General features: G+C 38.4%; 3 protein-coding genes across 3 annotated transcripts; 1 reads left to right on the forward strand and 2 right to left on the reverse strand.

Moving 5' to 3' along the window:
* Positions 1-661: 661 nt before the first annotated feature.
* Positions 662-2670, reverse strand: LOC131431989 (zinc finger protein 429-like). The gene is made up of 2 exons (XM_058597996.1): positions 2459-2670; positions 662-2396 (listed from the first exon to the last, which is right to left on the reverse strand). The coding sequence occupies exons 1-2, from the start codon at positions 2573-2575 to the stop codon at positions 1182-1184; spliced, it is 1332 nt and encodes a 443-aa protein (XP_058453979.1). The 5' UTR covers positions 2576-2670; the 3' UTR covers positions 662-1181.
* A 4555-nt stretch (positions 2671-7225) lies between these two features.
* Positions 7226-8722, forward strand: LOC131429481 (something about silencing protein 10). Its single transcript, XM_058593621.1, has one exon. The coding sequence runs from the start codon at positions 7314-7316 to the stop codon at positions 8706-8708; it is 1395 nt and encodes a 464-aa protein (XP_058449604.1). The 5' UTR covers positions 7226-7313; the 3' UTR covers positions 8709-8722.
* LOC131429480 (squamous cell carcinoma antigen recognized by T-cells 3) lies at positions 8714-12063 on the reverse strand. The gene is made up of 5 exons (XM_058593620.1): positions 11831-12063; positions 11554-11771; positions 11140-11478; positions 9139-11079; positions 8714-9070 (listed from the first exon to the last, which is right to left on the reverse strand). Exons 1-5 carry the CDS (start codon positions 11867-11869, stop codon positions 8923-8925), a joined length of 2685 nt encoding a protein of 894 aa, XP_058449603.1. The 5' UTR covers positions 11870-12063; the 3' UTR covers positions 8714-8922.
* Between the last annotated feature and the right edge of the window lie 7788 nt (positions 12064-19851).

Consider the following 19851-nt stretch of genomic DNA (forward strand, 5'->3'; position numbering starts at 1 on the left):
TTATTTTAAAAAAATACTTAGTAATAATAAAATATTTTGAATTTAATTCTAGATTGTCTATTTTTACAAAAATTGTCCTCTAGGTAGGTAGTTTTAACTACGAATGACCATGATCATGATCATGGAACTTATGAGAATCAATGCAAATGCAAATCAACATTAGTTGTTATCTAAAATTATTTTATCCATCTCGTACATGCTGGTGGGGTTACCATATTTATTGTTGTTTTTGAAAATCATTCCGTTTTTTTTTAATCGGTCTACGTATTGTATAGTATTGATATCAATCGTGCTGAGCTATTACTTCCTCGAACACGTTCATTTTGCCTTTTGAATGATGTAACAAAATGCAAAAGCAGTGTTTAATATCTCAAAATCAACTAATAGAAAAGTTTCATTTAATGGCAATATTTTAGAATTAATACTCTCTGGTATTTTATGTAAGAACGGAAAATTTTATTAAACATCCATAAATTTGAAGCTTAGGCTCAATATATTTGATTCAGTTGAATTCAAAAGTCAACATATTTAATTCTAATATATCGTATTACTTCGTATATGTAGAAATAATAAAAAATGTTGAAGCATAATTTTCAATTTGAATTTATACTACGACATATTTGATTCAAATACATTTAACGTACTGTAACGAGCATTTAAATCAAATAAATTTAAGATTTGATTCAATGAAATTTTCAAATTTGAATCCATGTCTCAACATATTTTAATCTAACGTGCATTGCTATTGCATTTTATTTGATTCGAACAAATGTTTGAAGCTGACTTAAAGACTCAATATACTAGAATCTAATGTGTTCTATTTTTCTGCGTGTATGGATGGAATATTCTACAGTAAAAAAATTCAAAGTGAAAAATCATTTTTGGTACTTATGTCGTTTTCGTTTTTAAATTGCACTACACCGGTGTAGCGAAAGCTGCACCTAAACCGTTCGTTTTTACCAATTGCACTACACCAGTGCTACACTGTTTCTGCACCGATACCACTGGTGTAGCACTCATCAAAAGTTTGGTGTAGCTCTGTGCAATGGAATCGTTAATTGTAGTCAATGGTTACTGTTTATGTTTTCGTCATTTTTGTTCGTTTATTCATGCCTCAGTGTAGCACTGCACCGGTGTAGTGCAAATTAAAAACGAAAACGCCATTAGATATCATGTATATTTCAGGCAGCATCATCACTTGAGGCTTTTGTGTTTTCAACATGCGCACGCTTGACGTGCTGATCGAGCCGATTTTTTCGTCCGTAGCTCGCCCCACACTGGTCACATTTGAAAGGTTCAATCCCTTCGTGTACCTTCTGGCGGTGAAACTTCCTTGCACTGAAGTTGTTAAACCACTCATCGCAGAGGTCACACTTGTATGGCGTTGGATTGCTGTGATGCCGCTGGTGGTTTTTCAATGCTTGCTTTCGTTTGAACCGCGCGGGACATTGATCACACGGAAACGGCTGCTCTTCCGTGTGTGTAACCATATGGAGTGGTACTTCGAACTTTTTCAGAAAGGTTTTCCCGCAAATAGGACAAGAGTGCGTTTTCTCTGAATTGTGAAGCTTCAAATGATTCCGTAACGATCCGAGTTGGGTAAAGCGTTTGCCACACTCGTCACAAGCGTAGTTTCGGTCGGTAACAGTGCAAATTTCTTCATGTTTTTTGAGGGTACTACTTGCGAAAAACGCATTCCCACACGAGGTGCAAACATGTTCACGTTTCTTGAAGGGTCGCGCCTTATGCTGTTGAAGATGTTTTTCCGTTAGAAAACGTTGAAAGCAAACGTCACACTCATAAGGCCGAATAACGTTATCCGCAATTCGATATTTTTCATGGTGATCTGTTCGATGCGTTTCCAAGGCCTCTTGACTCTCAAATATTTCAGAGGGACAACTACAACAGACAAACTTCGATGAAATATCGTCGTTAAAAGTAGACATTTTCTTCCTTTTGCGTGATATCTTGCATGAAGCTCTTCGTTTTCGTCGCAACTTAGAAGTGGGCTGCGAGTCTTTTTCAGTTTCTGATTCGATCTCCATGTACTTATTACTCTCTGAAGCGTCGATGTCATCAAATTCATCTTTCAATATTTCGATTTTTTCGATTACCCATTCGCTCGAGACCACCGATTGTTTTGATTCATTTTCTGTTTTAAGATGTTGAATTTCTTCAATTATAAATTTAGACTCTTCTTCAATTGTATTTGTATCCAGGGCATCCTTTTCGTTGGATGTTTCATATAGTGCTGCATTCATCGGTGTTTCTAAAAGAATGCTTCTCCTCAAAAAAGCATCCGTTTCCAGACATTGTTTGCGCAATTTGAAGAATTTTAGGAAATCATCGGCACAAGTTCCACACACTAGCTGAGATAGGCCGTCCGTTCGTTTAATCTACGGTAAGATTTAAGGGACATTCACAACAGCTATGTATTACTATTATACTTTTAACTCACCTTCACGCCAGTACAAAACATTATCGTCTTGGCGATCGTGCGATCCTCTCGAATTGAAAACAGCGAATGAAACAGCATGTTATCTTCCTGACATAGACAAACTCTGCACACTTGCATCTTAACAAAAGCTAAAGTATTTCTCTTAAATATGAACGAAACCAGTTTCGGTAAACGAATGTAGCACCTTTAAAAACCGAATAAAATAAACAAACTAGCTTGACATTTCTTGTTCATATCAACAAAGATGCGTTACTTTACGTTACACTTTTTAGTCATTTTGTTACAGCACGGTGGCAAAGATAGGGCGCTGCAGCAAGTGCTAGCGTAGCCAACATCTGGGGCATTTGGTGGGCAATCAGAGCGCTCAGAGTATGGTAAACAAACATTCGAGCATTTCAATTCGAGTAAAATCTCAATTTCCTTATCGTAGTGATTATATTCTGATCGATAATTTGCGGGGAAGTGCGGTAAAGGGTACTGAATAAACAAGTAGTTTGTAATATTCAGTTTTTTGTTAGCCATTCTTCTTCATTGTTTTGGTTTTTGCAGAATTATGTTGGTCACAGTTTCATGACGTCATAGCAGGAGGCTGTTTGTCTACGTTGCGTTCCGGAGATTACTACTACCAGTGCGGTAAAATTTCATTTTCAATTGAATAATATAAGATGAAAATAAAATTTATGGCCGCTGACCGTCATCATATCCCTACTAATGTTGTTATTTGAAATATTCATGCTAAAAAGTTGTGTTTATTTGACCATCCGCAGAAATTGGTAAGTTACATCAATAATAAAAATGCAAGCCATTGAATTTTCAAAGGAATTTGTTGATGGGGGTCTGAGGACTAAGTTAATTTTTGTAAAGGGGTTCATGACCCAAAATAGTTTGGGAAAAACCGACATATATGAATCGAGTATTAAATGCGGAAGTAGCTACTAACATAGTAATTTTTCTTTGAACAAACCAACGGAATGGGTAAAACTTTTGCATGCATTCAACTTGTGCATAAAAAATAAACCTTTAGGGTAACAGAGGTATTTTGGCCACTTCATATATTTTGGCCCACCTAACAAACTATATGGATTCAATCGATCTTAGGTAACCATTGTTGCATCAGTTTGAAGCTAATCACATTAAATTACCTATTGCGAAAGGATTTTTCAAAGATATCAAAACATTTGGTGGATATTTTTACAAAGTGGGCCAAAATAAAATCGATCCTAAAGCGGACCAAAATACCCCTGTTACCCTAATTTGTTCAATACTTAACTATATTTAGATATAAATGCTAAATGAGGTTATGTCATCAATTTTCGTAATCGAAATGAAAGGTTTAAACAAATGGAATGGTGGAATAAACGGCCAGACCAATTATTTCAGAGCGGTGTCAACAATTAAAGTCAATATTATCAATCTGTAGGTCATTCTGAAAGCAACAAACTTTATTCTCAAGCGGAATATTAAAAATATTAGTTGAAATTCGAATTGATAGGAATCAATGTTTGTTTCCTAATTACAACAGATTATTCTTTGATTACTCCAATTTTAACTAAAAATAAATAAAAATTCACTTGAGAATAAACATTCCTATGTATTTTGACAGCTTCATTTGAAAACTTCATCGTTTGTACAACAGCGCCATCTATATGTTGAACTGTCTTTAGAAGGCCAATTGTCAGTAGGATCCATAGTATCAGCCATGCAATGATTCTGTACACTAAGGCATTTCGCGGTTAATTTTAACTTTTGGTTGAAATCTTACACTAGAGTGGTTATTTTGTGTCAAGTAGTTAAATTTAACTAAAACTGCGGCCCATTTTAAAATTTAACTGACGGAAAGTTGTTTGGGTTTGTTTTCCACTGGAAAGAATTTCAACTAAAGAATTAATATTAGAATTTTCATTGCAAGAATTCGGGAGTGTCGGGAAATAACCATCGATCTGTCAAAAATAACCAAAAATATTGTGTTCAAAATTTGAGTAAGTTCAACTCAAAATTTGAGTTCCTTGCTCTCAAAATGAAGAAATTTTTCTTCGTCAATTTTTATATACAAAGTTATTCTTCTTACTTTTGAATGCGCAAAATAGTGATTCAGAACCGTTTCCTTCTGAACGGTTTGGAGTAACAATTGAATTGTTTTGATATCCTTATGTTGCGCTTTTCACTGAGCATAATTAAAACTACAAAACATCTATGATTGACGTTGATTCATGTTCCTAAAACCGGATCTAGAAACGGCAATGGAAAACGACGTATTCTTACATTCTTTATTTCGATAAGAATATTCCCAGAATGAAAACGCACTGAACTGCAAGAAGTATTTTTACACTCAAATATTTAAATAGTCAACGCTTACTCTAATATATGAATAAATGCAAGAGAACCCATGGCAACGAGCTAATTTTATTCAAATCCATACTCAAATTTTGACATATTATTCCAGTTTATGAATTTGAGTAATCGCAACTCAAACCATGAGTTATGTTCATAGAGCGTGTACTGGCTCCAGCATCACGCAGAGAAATGGAGCTTGTTTAAAATAACAAATCGGTTAGTAGATTTTTAAATCTGATTCATGTTAATTTCAATCTAGAATATGATTGTTTTAAACCATTTTCTCTTTTCAACATCAACAAAGATCTCTGTTCAATGTGAATAAATATTTTGGTCTTGCCAAACGAAAAAAAATAACTGTTCCAGCTGATTTTATTGTTGAAATAATTCATCAATGTATTGCGTATCAACAAAAGCAGAGTTGATTTTATTCGCAATATCTATGTTGATTCAAGTCTGCTTTATCTTTATGTTAAGAACAAAATTTATTCATTCTATCTGTTGTCTTATTTGTGTAATGATACAACAAAGTTTATTGTTCAAAAGAACCGTATCAGGTCTATTTCTTATAAACCAGAGTCGTTTTTTCAATCGTGAATGAACAGAAAAGTTTTTTACGCGTTTCAGAAGTAAAATTTTATCTGCTTATATATTTTTCATCGGGCTTTTCATCAATCCAAACGTAAGTATTGATAGTTAATAATATTAGAAACTACAATAACACGCTTTCTTAACAACATATATTTGATGCAGGTTATCTCTATCTTCACCGGAAGGGCACCGGGAAAAGGGTACCGAATCATTGAAGACTATAAAAAGTAATATTGGATTGATTGTGGTATGTAGATAAATATTATAAATGTATTGAATATAAATGTAATTGAAATTCCTTACAAATATATAAATTGAAGAAAAGTGTACCAAAAACAAGCCTTCATATTATTTCGAAAGAAATCACTTTACTCGTAAAAACAAAACAAAATGAATATTTTTTACAAACAAAAGCGTAAGTTGAAATACTAATCATTTCAAGTTGATATCTTATCATTTATTTCAACTGCCAAGTTTATAATTTCAAAACACTAAATATTACCTTTATCCAAAATTAGTTCGTTTTAAACTGATTTTGCAAGTTGAATTTACTATGAAATTGTTTGTCAAAAAATTGACAGGAACGCACAAGTAAAATATTTGTTGGTATTAACAAAATATTTATAGAAACAAACTAATCCACTGAGCAAAATCAAATACCTAGTTTTGTTGTTTCAAGCAATAATATTTGCTATATTAAACCAATTTTTCTTTTGTCACTATTTCAACAAAATAAATCGTTACGTGAAACCCAGATTTCAGCTGTTTTTCAAAGAAGGACGAATCTTACAAAAGTAAACAAATCGAATTTCTCTCTCCTACCAATAAATGCTTCAAAATCCTACAGTTTTGCCTATAAAATCGAATTCTACAAAAATCTCAATCTTAGTAATACAAAGAACTATAAATGGCGAAACTGTCATTCCATTTGTTTACGTAAGTTTCGCCCTCCGTGTTCCATGCAAACAAACAGGGCGATACTTCAATTCCTAGTAAGGAAGGGCGAAACTATTTGTTTTCTTTATTTTTTATGGTTTCCGAACCTTTTACTACTGGAAATAGTAAATGAGACGCTAAAATTACCCGAATATTTATCTTAGTCACGAAAACCAACTAATTTCACAAAAAAATGCGCATTCACACAGGAAGCATAAAAGTAAACCAATCGAAAAAGGGCGAAACTCTTTTCATGTTGATTTCTTCAGTAGATATAGAAGGAAATTGGTAAAATTTGCATACTTTTTAAAGATAAACGAACAGATCATCGACTAATCAAAAGTTGATCCAAGAATATACGATGATTTCTAAATACGATTCGAAACCAAAGTCGAAACATTCATCAATATTTTTCTCCATTTTCTGTCAATGTTAGATTCGCCGTTCTTTGAAAAACAGCTGATTTAGTTACATTTACAATATTTTTCTCTGCGTGATGCTGGCAAACATCAGTAGTGTAAACCAAAGACATCATATTAACAAGATATCCAGCTCTCACATTTCCCGAACAAATCTTTGGCAACATCCTTTGTTGCGACCATGGCGCCCTCAGGCGAGTCCGCATCGAATCACGTACATAGAAGTAGGGGAGAGAAATGTCAAATTCGTACACGCCAAAATAGCAGCACTGCGCACCCATACAATTGACATGACATGTTGAATGAGACGCCGTGCGATGGCGTTGCTGAACTGAAGATAGAGATCGCTCCAAGCTGACAGGGTCTCTGTAAACGCTACCTAAACAACCAAGATTTTTCTGTGTGTAGAATAGGGTTTTTTGCCACTTGTATTTGAGTATTTTGCGATAAGTGTATGCATAACGCAGTTACCATCATTACATTATAATGGGTGCTGTTGTTTACAAATAAAGCCAACTACACGTGTGCTCCATTTTCGTTCTACTTTAGTTGCAGTTTTTTCTCCAGCAGCTAAAATGCCGGATAAAATCAGTTTTTACGATGTGGGGGATCGGTATGATCCGTCCGAGTCCGACGACGAATACGATGAGCGAGAGCAAAAGCTGTTGAAAACAATTCGCAACCGGAAGAAATCTGCTGCTGGTGAGGATGCCGATGAAGAGGAAGTTCTCGGTTTCGACGAGGATGGTGAGGATGAGGATGACGAGTATGAGGACGAAGAAGGCGATTTTGATGAGATTCGTAAGTTCGAGCACGATAGTGATATTGAGGACAAAGAGGATGACGACGATTTACCGGACCGCAAGGCGTGGGGTTCGAAGGCAAAAGATTTCTACGGTGCGGATTATGTCGATCAGGACTACGACAGTTTGACTGCCCAGGAAGAGGAACGAGCTCGTCTGGAGGAAATCGAAGCAAGAGAGATACAGCAAAGATTGGCCAAAGAATTAAATGAAGCGGATTTTTCGTTGGATATATTCGTTCCGGAACAAGACACGGAAGCAACCGAGACCAAACGTAGCAGCAAGAAGAAGAATAAGAAAAATGAGGTCGCAGAAATTAAACTGACAACGGATTTATCTGATTTGAGTGAGAGACAAAAACAGGAACTGTTTCGAAAGGAAGCTCCGGAATTTGATGGGTTGGTGGAAGATTTCGAAAAGAATTTGCTGGAATGTCACGAAGTTTTGGAGCCAGTGTTGGAATATCTCGGCGAAAGACAGATTACGGACCATCCATTCGTGAAATTTCTGAAAGTACGGTACGATCTTAGCTTGAGTTACTGCAGCAACATCAGCTTCTATTTGCTATTGAAGGCAAAAAAAATCAAAATTAAGAATCATCCAGTAGTCAAGCGGTTGGTTCAAATGAAGCAGCTTCTGGTGGAACTTAGTCAGAAGTATGAGAATTCTATCAAACCCCAGGTGGAAACCATATTGGAACACATTGCGTCGGGTGAAGAATTGAACATCGATGACCAGCTGATTGCCCAAGATACGCCAGATAAGCCAAAGAGAAAGAAATTGAAAATGTTGGAATCATTGGAAAACAGGGCTGAATCAGAAGAAGATGAGTCGGAACAGTCGGACCAGGAAGAAACTGACGAGCCAACAAGTAAAAAGCAACGAATGGATAGCTCTTCCGAGGAAGAACAAGCGGACGATGCGGACGAAGGTGAAATCGTTGACGGCAAACGAAAGATTACCTATCAAATGGCGAAGAATAAGGGACTTACGCCACACAAAAAGAAAGAGCAGCGTAACATTCGCGTTAAGAATCGTCGTAAATTTGAGAAGGCTTTGGTTCGCCGCAAGGGAACCATTCGTCCGGTGCGAACAGAAACCACTCGCTACGGCGGAGAAGCAACCGGCATCAAGGCGTACGTCAAGCGAAGTGTTAAAATTAAGTAAACGGGTTCAGGTTTGGTAAGCTTGGTACTTTATTAGTACTTTTCATGTGGTTGTCTTAACCGGAAGAATATATAAATAATCGTAAGATTCACGGAACACACGTGTTTAGAAGTTAGAAGAAAAGAGAGAAAAAAAACGAACTTCCCGCATGAGCGTTCATAGCAGGAATATACAAAACGAAAAAAAAAGTTGTTAATGCTAAGTTCAAGTGAAACTACTTTAGAAGTAGTTTACGGAAATCTTCGTTAGATTTTGGTTTGTTTCCGTTGGAGCTACTTCCGCCGGCTTGTGGATTGGTAGTAGGAACGGTTTTTCTCAGAAGAGCAGTTGGAATCATGGTGGACAGTTTTTGTTTGACGTCTCTGCAAAACAGAAAATAAAGAATTATTTCAAAATTAAAACAAGAAACAAAAACGTGTTTTTGGTTTACCCTTTAGTGACGTGTCGTTTCCCTCCGCCTAGACTGCTACCGGCGGTAGGATTTTCCGGTTCGACTCCCGCCGTCGGATTACCCCGGGGTGGAGGAGCGGAAAGGGCAACGGTTAGCGTGAATCCGTTCATTTCGTGATGATCCATATTCAGAACGGCTTTTTTGGCTGCAGCCTCACTTTCGTACTCCACATAAGCCAACCCCTTGGATTTGCCACTGCGATAGAACACCACCCGTACGTCCCTGAGCTTCCCGAATGGTTCAAACAACTTTCGCACATCTTCGTTTCCCGCTTCGAATGGTAGGCCCTTGATGAAAAGTTTGTTCGGTTCGAACTTTTCCGAGTATTTGAATTTATGGGGACGACTGGATTTATCGCGGGCCAACGAAGATATAAATACTGGGCGGCCATCGAGTGGACGACGATCGAAACTGAGTGCCTTCTGGACGTCCTGTTCGTTCTCGAATTCTACGTAACCGAAGCCACGACTTTTACCACTGGAACCGTGAACCAGTTCGATTGATTTGAACGCCAACTCCGGAAATGTGGCACGAATCTGTTCTTCCGTAGCGTCGAAGCTTAGGTTGCTGAAAAACAAACGACGATTATCGTTAAAGGTATCCTTCTCTTTGCCCGCCGGTGGTTCCTCCAAACGAATTCGCTTGGTATTTTCCTCCAACGAGGAATCAACTTTTTTGGGCAGCGACGGTCCTATCGGGGTCTTAGGCTTTTTGAAATGTCCTTCTTTGCTTTCTCCAGCATCATCATCGTCATCATCGAGAGATCTTTTCGTAGGCTTCTTCTTGCTTGGCTCGGTGGGTTCTTTTTTCGGATCCGAACGGCGACCTTTTGCGGTACGCGACTGATTCAGTGTCCGGTAGTATGCCTGTACGGTGGCAGTACAAATCTCCTGACAAACAGTCAACTGTTCCAACGTTCCGTTGCATCGTTCGAAGCGCATCCAAGCCGCTGCTAGGGTTTCCGGGTCATTCAATGCCACGGAACCGATCGCTTTTCGGTACAACTTTCGAACCGCATCCAGTCCTCGTTTCGACTCCAGCTCGGCATATTCGATCCAAAGTCCGGCCCGGGTGCAATTGTCCGAACTGTCCATCACGTTCTGCCACAGATCGCGACCCTTAATCAAATCACCCAACTGGCCGTACTCCAACCGACCCCAGAACTGTAAAATTTTACACTCCGGATCAGCCAACTCACCCCACGTTCGGCCAAGCTGATTCCAGGCCAACTCAAAATTAGAACGCAAAATGTCTCTTTCTTTTTCGTCCTCGAAATCGGCATGACGTCGCAAATATGTCAGATATTCCAACCAAACTTTCACCGCCGGTTCAGGAGCTTGGAATTCCACGGTTGCTACTTCCTCCATAATCTTCAGAATATCCTCTTTGGGACGCTTCTCGCGTTCCACAATTCGCATCTTCTCAACGTAAAGCTCAGCGCTCCAGGGGCAGTTCCGCAGTGCACGGTTCACGATATCGGCCGGTGTCTGACTGAACACCGGCGACACTGGATTCTCGTCCAAATCCGGTGGATATTTGTCCAAGTATTTCAAATAATCCGTCCACATCGTTGGGTCCAAACAACAATCCGTTACGGATCTTTCGTACAGCACTTGCAGCTCGTCATCTGCCAACTGCGATCGACATTCCTTGATATACAGCCGGTAAAGTTCTGCTCTTTCCTGATGACAGTGCGGTTCAAGCGCGGTCAGTTTTTCCTCGAACGGTAACATTCGCTGCAGAAGTTCTTTTGCCTGTTTGTAGCGTCGTTCAAATTTTTCCGGGTTCAGATCCTGCAATACTTCCTTATGCTTCTCACACAGCAACTTGTACTCGATGTAAGAGTCCTCCATATTTTTAAGTGGAATCTTCAGCTCCCGCTCGTAGATACGCGCCAACTGATTTAACTGATCCGGTGATCTACAATCAAAACAGAATTTAGAGGAAAAAAAAGATCATTTCCCGCAACAAATCATTTACTGTTCAGATTTCTCTAAAAAATCCTCCCGATAGGTGGCCCAAATATTACGACCCTTGGTCACGTGCAGGCCATACGTCGGAATCAATGTGTCCCAAATAAGTTCCGAAAGCTCACGTTCCGCTCGGACGGCCATCAGTCCATACTGTTCTGCGACTTCAACCGAAAAGTAATCTCCCAAGGCTCGCCGGTAGAGTTTATCTAACGCTTGCAGTTGTTCCGGCGAGGAGGCAATTCCCTGTTCGGTTGCTAACCAGCGCAACCAAATGTCGGGCGATAGCGGATAAACGGAAGCAAAGATTTCTGCGCTCTGACGAATTTTGTCCAGGTCGGTTAATTGACTACAATCCAAGAGCAAAAAAAAATCAAATTAATTTCATCCCTTGTACCCGTTAGGTTAAATCCACAAAACATACTGTGCAATCTCCAACAGTTTCACGTAGTTGTCGTAATTATACTTGTCCTCCTGTATCATTCTCAGCAGTTCTAGATACTGTTTTATCCGGCTCGCTTCATCATCGTCATCTTCATTGTCGTCCGAACTGTCACTATCGCTGGATGCCGAATCATCTTTCGAGGTAGCATCGCTATCCTGTTCGTCTTCTTCAACACCAGCGGTGTCCATTTCATCGCCCTGCGAATGATTTATCCTCTATTGAACATAACTCCCAACAACAAATGTCGCATACCAACCTTCGTTTCGCCGGTATCTTTCATTTCAGCATCGGACATTTTGCACAATTTTTCGAGGAAACTCCAAGAAAAATATTGCTAGAAGAAAAAAGTTGCTCGGTTGGCGGTACACAAGAAACGGGCGCATCAGACAATAACCGGATTGCCGATTCGTTTCGAAATGTCGCTCAGAGTCATTCCGAAACGAGAATCGAAAGAAATAGTGCACTTGAAAATTTCTCTCACACACACTACGTTAGTGTTTGTTTTCCATCAACTGTCAGATTCAACCGTTTGATGCACGATGTAATAGTAAAGGTAGTTCCATTTAATTTAGGGCATATAGGAGTGTTCTAGTTCTAGATGCATAATTTATGTCAGTTTTAAAATTTAAATCTAGAAATTATAAAAAAATAAACTGGCAGCCCCAGCAGCGTTTTATCTGTGTTTCAAATATAGAAAAAATAGAACAGCAATGTATACCAGTTTTAAATTTGACAGTAGAACTGGTCGAATATATAAAACTAAAACGGATTGCTGGGATTGTTTCAGTTTCATTTACATGATAGACCACCCATATGAATCTTGCAGCTGCTGAATTTGCTCTTATTATTTGTATTTGGTTCTAGTTCTAGATGCATAATATATGTCAGTTACAAAATTTAAATCTGGATCTTATAACAAGAAAAACTAGCAGCCCCAGCAGTGTTTTACTCGTGTTTCAAATATACAAAAAATAGAACGGCATCGTAGACCAGTTCTAAATTTGACAGAAGAACTGGTCGAATAAATAAAACTAGAACGGCTTGCTGGGGATACGTTTGTTCCAGTTTCTGTTCTATTATAGATCTTCCATATGGAACTTCTAGCTGCTGAATTTGCTCTTAAGGGGCGGGTACACTCAGAAAAATATTATGGTAACAGTTACTATGTAGAGGGCCAACGTGACCATGCGAGTATAGTGGTTTTCAGCCGACTATTAAATCAGATGATTTCAACAATAGTCAAGTTCATGTTTACTATAAATGGTATCGGCTCTAGAATAGTAATATTGAACAGTATATTGTATGAATAACTAATACGATTGAGATGGTTAGGCTAACCATGACCGAATCTTTATTTACATTGTAATTTTCGCTATAACCAGAGCCATGGTATTTTTGACATTTCACTTCTAGTTATTTCGAAACTGAAGGCAGTGGTTGATTCAACAATGCTGAAGATTAGCAAAACATGAGCTAATGTTAAAAAGTTTTATGAATTTAAATTCTAAAATAAGAACAACAAAATAATTTCATTAAACTCTATTTTATTTTCGCATCAAATCAAATAATAATATACCTGGTGAAATATAGCTTAGCATTGCTTGATAGCATCAGTTGATTCAAGGTTCTGTCCGGTGGAGTTTTTCCTGAAGCAGGAAAGAAATTATTAGCCAAGTCCAGATGCAAACCTCGATACTCACCTGCGACTTTCCGTGGGATTCGAGCGAATTGAATCCGGGAATCAAATGATAATCTTCCTTTTCATCAATCGCGACCGATAATGAATAATAAACCGTATACGAGATGTTGATTTCACTGGAAAACATAACAGTTGCCGGAAAAACTGTTGAAAATTGAATTTCAACCTCGGAAACTAGTAAGGCTACAAACTTTACATACCTGCAAGACCTACCAAAGTACACAGTCACAATATAGAATATTTTGTTCAAATCCATCACTGATGTGTTACCCAGGTACGACATTTTCTGCTAAATTGTAACTTTATGTGACAATAACAGTACACCCGTTCATTGACAATTTGTATAGTCAGCACAAATGTAATACATAGTAGGTTGAAAAACACTATACGATAATGTGCTTACTACATAAATTCTGTTGATATGGACTACATGAATAGTGTTTTCAAACTTCATACTCGTCTTTTAAACCATGTATCTAATTATGGTAACATTATTAAACTGTGGACATATTTACATGGTAGCGATAACTATTTAGCACCTCATATATACAAGGCTCGAGAGCAATTTCACCTTACTAGAAATTGTGATTTTAACTATCTATTCTTATATTTGAGATGACTACCATTGTCAGGATGACCATGCCAGAAAAGTCATAAAAACAAATAGTTTAGTCAAGTCGTAGTCTTTGTTGTCTAGTAATTTATACAATACAGATGGTGAATAGTCATATATCATGGTTGTTGCTACTATTTAAGCGTATAGTTGAAATGACAATGGAAAACAGGTTACGGTTACTATGGTATTTTGCTCAGTGTAGGGTTTAACCGACGACACGACCAGGCACTCCGAAGGAAAATTTAAATAGAAAGTGTCCGTAGGTGATTTACCACCATAGTATTGAGCGCCCCTTGTTATTAATGGAAATAATCTTCTTCAGCAACACTGTTCTGGTTGCTATACGTGTGTTACCTAGGGATCCTTGAAGTATAAATAAACAAACAAATTGACAAAGTATTTTGTCCTACTGCTGATAGCCGTTAATGGAAAAGTCCTAGAAAACAAGCCAGCATAAAACTGTCGCTGTTGTCCCGAATGTATTTATTTTGAGGTACCCAAAGGATCAGCATTCGATTGACAATGGAAAGGCTTAACCAGAAACTTGCGCAAAATGGTTCAGCAACATAAACATATTAAAGAATCGCACGAAGTGATGAAATCTTCGTTTGCAGTAGAAATTATATTCAAATTAACCTGCAAACTTCGCACTTGTAAGTCTTTCCATTATTTGTAAGGTTCACGCCTGATTTTTCGGGTTCTCTTGTTACTGAGCGTGCGAACGATCACTCGTAGAACCTATGCTCGTAACATATCACCATCAGATTACTGTTGTGGTTTTCCATTACATGTCTTAAATTCTTCGATTGATGTTCGAACTTAGGTCACGTTAACCATAAAATGTAGGAAAATAAATATTAGCGGAAGAAACTCGTTTTATGATCGTTGATTAGTCGATCTGCAAGGATATTCGAGACTGCAGTTCTGTGTTTGGCTGTTTTGTGGTCGTCTCTGATTCTTTTCAGGTCATTATTCATTAGATTTCATAGTCATAATAATTTATTGCACTTCATGTTGATGTTTTGTAACATTAAAAAACATTCGTCACCAACGCTACTAACTGTTATTCCAAAAAAGCAGTTTTTCAGCCTGTGTTGCCAGTATCAAACATATTTCCAAGGATTTCATTTTGACATTACGGATTACTGAGCGGTAGTTGAATTTGCGATAAAGTTTTTAAAGCGAGTGGCAGGTCGTGTCTTCGGTCTAACACTAATCTCGTTTTCAAGCCAATCGGAACAAAACTCAGCAAGTTATGGGCCTTTATCTTTGCTTATCTTATACTGCGAAGAAGTGAGAGCTCGGCACACAGGTCTAAGATTTCTGCTTCGATTGACTTAAAAACTTGACAGAAGGTTATTGAAATGTTTCATAATAAAAAAATATAAAAGAAAATATATGGTTTTTCTGAAAATTTTAGACCCTACGGGCTCCCTTGAGTAATAAATTGTTTCCGTTGGTTATATAGACAACAAAACCCTAAACGTCCGTGTCCATCGTCATTCGAAAACAACTGAACCAATTTTTTTCAAATTTTGCACACACTTTGTACATAAAAAAACAGACTTCAACGTTTTGCTTTTAGTGGTTTGTTATTTTGGGGAGATTTTACAGCTACAAAATGGCGGACTTATTTCTCAATATTTTTACACAAAAAATACAAAATGTTGATCGAATGATGCTTTTTATCATGCAAAAAATTTGAAATTATTTTGTTCATCGAAAATGCTGGAAAAAATTTGCAAAAATGATGATTTTTTCATCATTTACTGCACGGAGCCGGTAAACCTGGAATAAGCATGCACAAAGCAAGAGACGTACTTACTGCTGCAAAAATGCCACGTTTTTCAATTTTTCTACTTCACTTTATAAGCAAACAGACGAGTAGCAACATCTAAAGCTACCTACCGAAGAACTATAGTAAACAATAAGGATGATCGAGAGTTGTAAAACGTGAAGTAGAAAAATCAAACAAGGTGGCATTTTTGCAGCAGTACAAACTTAGAAAAAATGGCAGAATTAGGTAATTTTTTACCGAATTATCAACAGCTGAACGTTCGGTAATCAGTTCGGTGATTGAATTGATTATTGCTGAATTGTCAAAGAACTACCGTAAACTTTAAACCAAATGGATCTAATGAATGGTTCGGTATTTTGTTTTGTTTGCTTACTTTTGGTTTAAATTCTGAATTTTAATAGACTTTCGGATTTCAAAAAACAATACACATGTTAAACTTACGATTAGGTTTTTCGGATTTGGATATTTTTCATAGAAACGAGTGAAGAAAATTCGAACCAGTCGTGACTACGGTTCACTATACACACATAGATTTTTCCCGAATCTCGGCAAAACTTTGTCGAGATTTGGATTTGAACAGCCGAGTGCTTGGCAAACATTAAAACAACTGAAATTCTCGGTATTTTGTTTTTACCGAGATTTTCGGTTTCGAGAAAACTATAAATTACCGAGATCTTCGTCGCTTTTGGGAACAAATTACCAAAATTATCGGTGTTCAAGCATGTGAGCTAATGCCGAGATTTTTAGCAATTAATTAAAAAAAAAGTTTAAATATAATTTAAGCATTCCAGTTAAAACTCGTTATCATTGATTTATTTATTTATTTAAACATTATGTTGGTTGTTGAACTAAGAAAAAAATGTTCCATGAAGAAAACATTGCCAAACATATACGTCGTATAATGGATGCACTTATTCCATATTATCTACAGTAGAGAACATAATTTGATTTTCCGCAGAAAATCCAGCCCGATCACGGGACTGTACATTGCCTCCCGACCTACCTGAGCATTCAACCTCCTGTCTCGTCAGAGCGCCATCTTGTCAGCACTGTTTAGAGTTCCACACAGACACAAGCACACAAGGACGGTAATCAGCTGAGATGCCAGGTCTGCAGATTTGTCTGTAAATCTGCAGATTTGGGGTATAGTGCTGCAGACATTTTTTGTTGTGCAGACTTTTGAAATTCTCGCAGACTTTTACAGACTTTTGAAATTCTCGCAGACTTTCGCTTTTGAAATTTCCGACCTTTTTCGCCAAGTCAGTTTTGCGTGTCATACTTTATGGAGAAATTGCTGCCAGCAAGACATACTTGCTGACTGCAGATATTCAGATTAACAGACCCTGTCTGCAGATATTTGAAATTTTTACCTTACATCTCTGGTAATCAGCCTCTCATAACATGGTGAACAGACGGGGAACATACGCTCGGGTAGGCTCATTCTCTGTAAAGAGAAGGCAAGCCTCCCTTCCCTGTCAGTATACGACCAAGGCCCCACCGGGGTTGGTTACCCGATCTTTCCTATGGTTACTCGTACTCCAGCCGGCACCGCGGGGAGGTAAGGATAGGAGTTACTGGACAAGATGCTAAGAACCACTTTGGGGCCTGAATTAATTATTGTCCAGTCGTTTACCAACCTACGGAATTCATTCGGAGCTGATAATTTGTTCTGAAATACCTTTTCATTCTGCTACTAACGCAACAGGCGATAGCACCCAGTCAACGACGTTCTATTGACCAAATGGCATCAAAGACACACGGGAAGGCATGAGATAGGAACTTGTAACACAGACTAACAGACATGACAGTATGAGTAAATTGTTATAAAAATCATTTTTCGTGATGCACTAGTTCCACCTATATTGTACTGCGCGAACTAGTTACTATCGGTACACCCCTTGTGTTACGTAAAAGGTTTTTTACTAGTTGGTTTCCCCTCGTTTGTCAACACCGATCAGCTGCTTACAGGGTTGCCTGATTTCATCAAAATATTTGATAATGAATCGTCACAATAAATTATTGGAGTACGTTGATAATATATTTAACTTTTTTAGCGATGTTGGAAAGTAAACATTTATTTCACTCAACGTTGTTCATCTAGACTATTTTTTATTGTGTTGGTAATTTTCATCCGAAATTAAGACCAGAAGCAAGTAAATATTGTAACAAAACGGGTTCGATTTTGTATTTCGTTGTAGGATGAGAAGTAGGCACAATTCTCTATATAGTTTTGGCAATATGTAATTAATCTGTATCCTGCATGAAATTCGCATGGAGGTATACAAATCAATACATTACAGGTAATTCTGTATGAATGGCAACTCGGTTGGTAAATGAAAAAAATAAACACAGTCTAGATGACAGACAGGATGTATTTGATAGGGTAACGTGGCGCCATCATGACATATGCGAGTACTGTCCCAACTAAAGGAATATTCGAAATGACCGTTTATATGGTTAAAGAATCTAATTTGAGTGTCCTGTCTGTTAGTCTGTGCTTGTAAGCACTTAGTTATCTCACCCTCTGACGACCATCAAGCACATTCGTGACGAATGCTCCCAAAATATTTCTACTGCAGTTCAACCACATTACAGCATACGAGAATCGCTCAGTCTAGAGTGTAATATTTGGTGACACGGTTCTCGTGGTCACATGATGGTCTATTGATACGATATCGACTACGGCTATGTCAAATATTGCACTCCACGCTTGTTAGCAGCCAAAGAAAACATTGGAGACGTGGCCGATTACCCTGGTCCAAAATTCATATTGGTTACGCAGGCTTGCGAACCGATTCAAGCCGGAATCGGTAGTTACGTCTGAATCGTAATCAAATGAATTCCCGGCGATTTAACCAGGAAGTGGCTCGAAGTACTCGCACTAAAATTGACGACATCGAAAACCTCCATCAGACTACTGATTCAATTCCGACAACGAAACTCAATTTCCAAGTTATGAATTTAAAGCCTTCTTTACGGTAGATCACCGGTCACCGGTTTTGGACCGAGAAATGTTGGATTATAGTGTGGGAAAGTTCCGAGAGACGAGAAATAAAAGACGAGCGCGCCGTACTCTCTAACTTGTTTATTCGTGTTCTCATTTATAACTGCGCAATTCCAGTTCTTCTTCTTATTCATTGCCAAACGGCAAGGGGTACTCGAATGCGTTTTACTGTGTAATCATTAAGAGCGTCACCACAGAATCCCCCCCCCCAGTTACACCAGGAACCTGACCCTGTGTCCTGATTGTGTAACTTTGGTCTTCGGAGCTGGTTTTGGAATTTCTTCGTCGCAGATGAACGCTGGTTTGATTCGGTCAATCGAAATTCGCTGAACTTTGGAGTTGATGAAAACATCCATATACTTTGCATGTCGTAGAATCACCTTGAAGGGTCCCTCATACGGTTGAACCAAGGGTTTCTTAACTGCATCGATCCTGACGAAAACGTGGGTACACGTTGAAAGTTCAGGGCTCATAAAGATGGTTGGTTTAGCGTGGTGGTTTGGAGGTGTTGGTTTCAGCTTACCCATTGTATTTCGCAATTTTTCCGCAAACTCACTTCTGTTAGTCTGTTGGCTTGTCGCCTCGAAGTAATCGCCGGGTAGCCGCAATGCTTGTCCATAGACGAGTTCTGATACTGAGCAGCCGAAATCCGTTCGAAAGGCTGCGCGCAATCCTAACATTATCATAGGAAGTTGGTCGTTCCAATGCTTTGCATCAACGGCCATAATTGCAGCTTTAAGGGTACGGTGAAATCGTTCAACTAAGCCATTCGCTTGTGGGTGATACGCTGTTGTGCGAATATGCTATGCGCCCATTGTTTTTGATAATTCTCTGAAGAGTTCGGACTCGAATTGCCTACCTTGGTCGGTAGTGATGGTCTCGGGTACGCCGAATCGTGATATCCACATCGAACACAAAGCGCGTGCAACGGTTTCGGCCAACATGTCATGCATAGGAGCCACCTCAGGCCAACGAGAGAAACGGTCAACCATCGTCAGCAAATAACGATAACCATTGGATGGTGGAAGCGGGCCAACGATGTCTATATGAACGTGCCGAAAGCGACTATCTGGTAAGGGGAAATTTGCCAAGGGAGCTTTAGTGTGGCGTTGAACTTTAGAACGTTGACAGTGTATGCACGTCTGGACGTAAAGCTTTAT

Source organism: Malaya genurostris, chromosome 2, assembly GCF_030247185.1.
Source record: "Malaya genurostris strain Urasoe2022 chromosome 2, Malgen_1.1, whole genome shotgun sequence".
Taxonomy (NCBI): domain Eukaryota; kingdom Metazoa; phylum Arthropoda; class Insecta; order Diptera; family Culicidae; genus Malaya; species Malaya genurostris.